The sequence below is a fragment of the Schistocerca cancellata genome, chromosome 1 (genome assembly GCF_023864275.1).
Source record: "Schistocerca cancellata isolate TAMUIC-IGC-003103 chromosome 1, iqSchCanc2.1, whole genome shotgun sequence".
NCBI lineage: Eukaryota > Metazoa > Arthropoda > Insecta > Orthoptera > Acrididae > Schistocerca > Schistocerca cancellata.
This window is the reverse complement of record NC_064626.1, coordinates 1,171,423,958-1,171,429,957: the sequence shown is the minus strand read 5'-3', so window position 1 is coordinate 1,171,429,957 and position 6,000 is coordinate 1,171,423,958. Positions and strand designations below refer to the sequence as shown.

Genomic DNA, 6,000 nt, shown 5'->3' with positions numbered 1-6,000 from the left:
TAATGGACGTCACCTGTTGGCGACACATGAAAGTTTCTGCTAAACCGTGACTCGAACCCGGAATTTCCGCTTATAGCGAGTTGGTAATATACTTCCTAGGTAGAGAAAGTGATCCACTTGTTCCACAGGTATACTGAAAATAAAAATACTGAAATCCGGAAACGCGATTCCAGGAGCTGGATGTATGAGTACATTTGTGTCAGGGATGTTGTCGTTCAAGCAAACAATTCATATGAGTACCGAAACAGTTTACATACAATTACAGCTCTGTGGGCGTATGATCTGAAGAAGCATTGTCGTCTGCATATTGCAATTCACTTATTTCGATGAGACTTATGAACCTTATAGAACAGAATCTGTCCTCCATCAAATCTGTATTTAAGTACGAAACCTGCTCTTTTTACTGATGTTGTCTTAAGCATGACTGGGAGGTGCAGGACAAACAATGTTGGTGCGAGGGAACATCCTTGTTTAAGCCTATTAGTAATAGGGGACTTGTCAGATATTTGGTCCTGATAAACAACACATGTCATCGTGGAGAGCTTGAACAAAGTGTACAGGACAACGGAAATATTTAGAGACTTTCCACGAAGCTTTCCTGTGCACTATCAAAGGTATTTCCTACCTCATAAATCACTAACAGAGAAAGGCTGACGTACTGTATATTTTACGGACGAGTAACCCTGTTTCAAGTATGTTACAAGAGTCGTTGCCGGATTATCTGCTGTAAAACATGCACAAAGTAGTTTGGCGCGATACGTGTGTTACCTGGCCAGACGTCATATTATCTAGTGGGAGGGCGGTGCGATCTAATGTGCCTGTTCGTTCCCTCTCCACCACACTAATAGCTCTCGTGCTGTCTCCGTAGCAACACGCGCCGTCAGCTTCCTCGCACAGAAGACAGCATGAGTCCGAGGATGCAGGACAGCACAGGTAGGCAGGAATTACCGGCTACTGTAGTTTGTACATCTGCATGCATGCTCTCTAAATCGCTCCAAACTGCTTCATGGACGTGGTCCTCCCAATGTACCAGTCTTCCCGATCGCGGGAAAGAAGACAGCTTCTACACATGCCTAAAAGTCGGCGCTAGTAGTAACTTAACTTCATTCTAAGTTCGGAAGCTGTGAGTAGGAAATAGCGGAATATTCTTGTTCTCCTACCTCGAAGAAAACCATTATTGACACAAAGTCAGCACGGTTTCAGGAAATATCGCTCGTGTGCAAATAAAGTTATCCTTTTATTCTCGAGAAATAATTACTGCAATCGACAGGATATCTGTTTATGGATTTCCAGAACCACTTCACACCGTCCCTTAAAAGCGGCTTCTACTCAAATTGCATGCCTATGGAGTATCGTCTCAGTTTTGCGACTGGATTCGTGATTTCCTGTAGAAAAGGTCACATTTCGCAGCAACAATAGATTTACTATTGAAATTTGGGGGCAGCACTTTTCAGGAGCAGTCGGACAACATATTGCTTCCCCCACAAACAACTCGCGTATTATCCGCAGCTCGTGGTCGTGCGGTAGCGTTCTCGCTTCCCGCGCCCGGGTTCCCGGATTCGATTCCCGGCGGGGTCAGGAATTTTCTCTGCCTCGTGACGATTGGGTGTTGTGTGATGTCCTTAGGTTAGTTAGGTTTGAGTAGTTCTAAGTTCAGGGGACTGATGACCATAGATGTTAAGTCCCATAGTACTCAGAGCCATTTGAACCAACTCGCGTATTGACCACGAGGAGAAAATTCGAGAAATTAGTCAGTACAGAGGCTTACCGACAATCATTCTTCCCACGTACTATTCACTAGTGGAACGGGGTTGGAGGGATCAGTTAGTGGTACCGAAAGTACCCTCGGCGAAACGCCATTAGGTGGCTTGTGGAATATGATGTAGATCTAGATGAACTGACGAAAAGTCATCGAGTAAAAGAGAAGTGATACCTGCCGTTCGCCAAGGAAGTGTTATGGGCCTTCTGCTGTTCCTACCTAATCTATATAAACGATTTCGGTGACAATCTGAGCAACCATCTTAGGTTGTATGCAGATGATGATGTCGTTTATCGTCTAGTACAGCCATGGAAAGATCAGACCCGATTCCGAAATAATGGAGCGAAGACAGCTGTATGGTGCAGAAAGTGGCAGTTGATCGTAAATACTGAAAACTGTGAGTTCATCCATGAGAGTACTAAAATAAATCCGTTAAAACTTCCGTTACACGATAAATCGCAGAAGACTAAAGACTATGAATTCAACTAAATATCTAGGAATTAAAATTTTAAACAACTTTTGGAACGATCACGTAGATAATGTTGTGGATAAGCAAACGAAAGACGGCGATTTATTGGCACAACATTTAAAAGATGCAAACAAATTCACTAGACTGCCTACACGTCGTCTTCCAGAATATTGATATGCGGTGTAGGATCCTTACCAGAGAGGATAGACGGAGGAGATCGAAAGAGTTCAAAGAAGGTGAGCTCGTTTTGTACTGTCGCGAAATAGAGGAGAGAGTGTCACCGACATGATACCCGATTTGGCACGGTAGTCATTAAAATAAAGGCGTTGTTCGTTGCGGCGAGATCTTTTCACGTAATTTCAATCGCTGACTTTCTCCTCCGAATGCGAAAATATTCTGTTGACCCCCACCTACGTTGAGAGAAAAGATCATCGTAATAAACAGAATCAAAGCTCGCACGAAAGATTCAAGTGTTCATTTTTCTCGCGCGTTGCGCAGAGTGGAACGGCACAGAAATAGTGTGGAAGTGGCAAGATTGACACTATGACGTGCACTTCATAGAGTAGTAGTCACGTAGATGTGCTGGTAAATGATTCTTTGATGGGAATCGTCCGAAATAAATCTATAAAAAGTCTCTCTTCAAATGTGATTAAGTGCACTTTTGTGACACTCTCTTTAAAGTTTAATCTTCCGTTCTATAGTTATTATTCTGTGTTTAATTTCCATTGTAAAGTTTCGTGGAATTTTCTTTTCGTCGTGGGAACTCGCCTACAAGCTCTTTGAGAGTTTTGCTGGCGTAAGGATGGTCGAATTTTGCCTAAAAAGGTCCCAGTTTAAAAATAATAATAATTTATAATATTTATAATATTTTTATCCCAACACTGTCAAAATATTAAAGATTTTTCATTTTATATTTTTTTCTTTATCAGTGGCTAAAACACATCACTGAAAAGCAACTGTTTGAGTGAATCTCCCTGGAAGATTAAAACTGTGTGCCGGACCGAGACTCGAACTCGGGACCTTTGCCTTTCTCTGCCAAGTGCTCTACCAACTGATCTACCCAAGCACGACTCACGCCCCGTCCTCACAGCTTTAATTCCGCCAGTACCTCGTCTCCTACTTTCCAAACTTTACAGAAGCTCTCCTGCGAACCTTCGCACCTCCGCAATATCCTTTCTTTCAGGAGTGCTAGTTATCCAGGTTCGCAGGAGAGCTTCTGTAAAGTTTGGAAGGTAGGAGACGAGGTACTGGCAGAAGTAAAGCTGTGAGGACGGGGCGTGAGTCGTGCTTGGGTAACTCAGTTGGTAGAGCACTTGGCCGAGAAAGGCAAAGGTCCCGAGTTCGAGTCTCGGTCCGGCACACAGTTTTAATCTTCCAGGAAGTTTCATATCAGCGCACACAGAGTGAAAATCTCATGCTGGAAACTGTTTGAGTATGTGCTGTAGTTAAACAGGCAGTAATGCCTGTCAGAAGAAAAGCATTTCTCGTACTTTTCTACATTCCATTCTCTAACCGACGCGATAAGATCTCGTTCCTTTAGAGAGATCGAGTCTTTCCTGTAAAATCACAACGAGCTGGAAGTGAAACGAGATGGTTTCCTCGGTGGGAAGATTTGGGAGGCGGTAGGGTAGATCTGTTCTTCACCTTACATCCAGTTTGTAATGGTTCTCTATTTACGTGACCATGACGGCACTCCAACCCCATTTCTCGATAACAATAATATCGTACTACTTTTCTGCGAAGTAACAGACATATTTTTGTGACAATATTCACATTTGGTTTTATTAATGTATAAGTACTCCGATGTATCGATATATTACAGTGATATGGTTCTTGTGTATTCATTTCTTTGAGATTTTCATAATCTTTGACTTACTTGTAACCGTTTTGGCGCGAATGCGCACAGAGCAGTCTTTGTTTCACTTTGGCAGAAGTTGTTATTTCGCTTTGTAAAAGAACAGTCAAGTCTTGTGTTTGGTTAAAGTGGAAATTAAATATATGGAGATTGATAGAAAACTGTTTTCTTGATGATGTGACAAATACGAAGAAGTATGTGTGAATTTACAAGAAGTTTAATAAAAATGTGGATCGTGAACACCAAGTCAAAAATTACTTATACCATACCATTGTTCTGATCAGGGATTGTTTGATCATTAAGAATTTCCTGAAAAACGCATTTGTTAGGTCTTCAAATACTGCTAAAATACAGATCTGGACCTTCTAGCAGTCAAAGTGGAATCACCCTAGAACCAACAAGATGAGCCACAACAACTTCGACGAAATCTATGTGGGAATCCATTCAAGATAAGTGCCAAATCAATGACTTTTTCACAGTGACCTCATTATTTCCACAGTCAATAACTTTGTTGTTGCGCAATAAAGCGAACATATGCTGCGTGAGCAACATTATTAACTTGATTTCTAACCTACTTTGCAAGTGGTGGTATTGTTAGAAGTTGGAACATCCAGTTGGAACTTTCCGAAATATTTGCCTAGAACATTTCGATTTAGAACAGTGGAAGTTTTAACCTGATTAAGTATATGTAAGCCAGATGTGTATGATTGCGTGGAGGTGTTTTTATGTATGTGAAAGAGCTAGGCGGATGACTTACTTGAGCTGTAATGAGGTGCACTTTAGACAAGGTGTTTCGTGTCCACGAAGGGGCATTGTAGCGCTGAAGCGCCCATGTAGTATCGCCTTGGTCCCAGCGGGGAAAGCAATCTGCGGTTTAGTGTTCGCGGTGACGAATTCCGTCTTATTTAGTTCTCTCATAAATGTGGTTTGAGAGTAAGGAAGGTGATACAAGCAGAGACAAATTTCCGGACCTTTGTCCTGATCTATCGCTGCCAGTAGTTGCAGATTCGAACAGGGACTGTAAAAGACATATTGGTCAGCTGACAGTCAAGGCGGAACCAAACCACCATTAACCATAAGTTTATTATCAAGCGCACTGGACAGCGTACGAGACCAACTGTACAATTAGAAAATGAATGTTCCAGTGAGTTACTTACGTAACGGTGTCGGCAACAAGATCTAATAGTTTACGTTTATGACTTATATTTGTGTTTCATCTACGCTGTTACGAGCGTTGGACAGACGGAATGTCTGTACTGCAAATTTTCAAACGAACCATTGTTGGCACCGATGACCAGTGCTGCGAAGCCGCAATGAAGTGTGAAAAGTATTATTATATCAGTTCTTGACATTCATCATAACAACAAACAAAACAAAAATTATCAACACAACGGGAAAACAGCCAAAGTTTCAAATTTCACTTTTATTTGGTTGATGACTAGTTTCGTGTCGGGATCCATTTTCAAATCATCCACATAGTCAAAATGGAATTTCCCAAAGTATGAGAACCATGTCAAGATAACAAACCGATACATATAGCAGAAATGTTTGTTATCTTGACATGATTCTTCTATTTTAGGAAACACCATTTAGACTATCTGGGTGATTTTGAAAATGGGTCCCGACCTGAAACTAGTCTTCAAGCAAATAAAAGTGAAATCTGCAACTTTGGCTGTTTTTCCGTTGTATTGATTAACACAAGTTGCTGCCCTGCAATTGAAGCAGCATACTGGGAAGTTCGGAAATATATTGTAACTACAGCAGCAATTCTAGCGTCACTGTAGTGTCATATTTAGAGGAACCAGTATAAAATTGTTGTATGTGAGGTCCGCCCGTAGCTTCATATGTAGCCCACACTGCAGAACAGTATTTCATCAGTGGGTTTATAAGGAAGATAAGAAGAAAGGAAGGTTAGAG

The 6,000-nt window shown here is 41.5% G+C and overlaps 1 protein-coding gene across 1 annotated transcript in view; it reads left to right on the top strand.

Moving 5' to 3' along the window:
• The first annotated feature begins 854 nt into the window (after positions 1-854).
• Positions 855-6,000, top strand: part of LOC126163380 (sialin-like) — a 161,056-nt gene continuing 155,910 nt past the window's right edge. Inside the window, exon 1 of the mRNA XM_049920172.1 lies at positions 855-933. Coding sequence (XP_049776129.1) covers positions 906-933 — 28 coding nt within the window. The 5' untranslated portion in view covers positions 855-905. The remainder of the gene's footprint in view (positions 934-6,000) is intronic.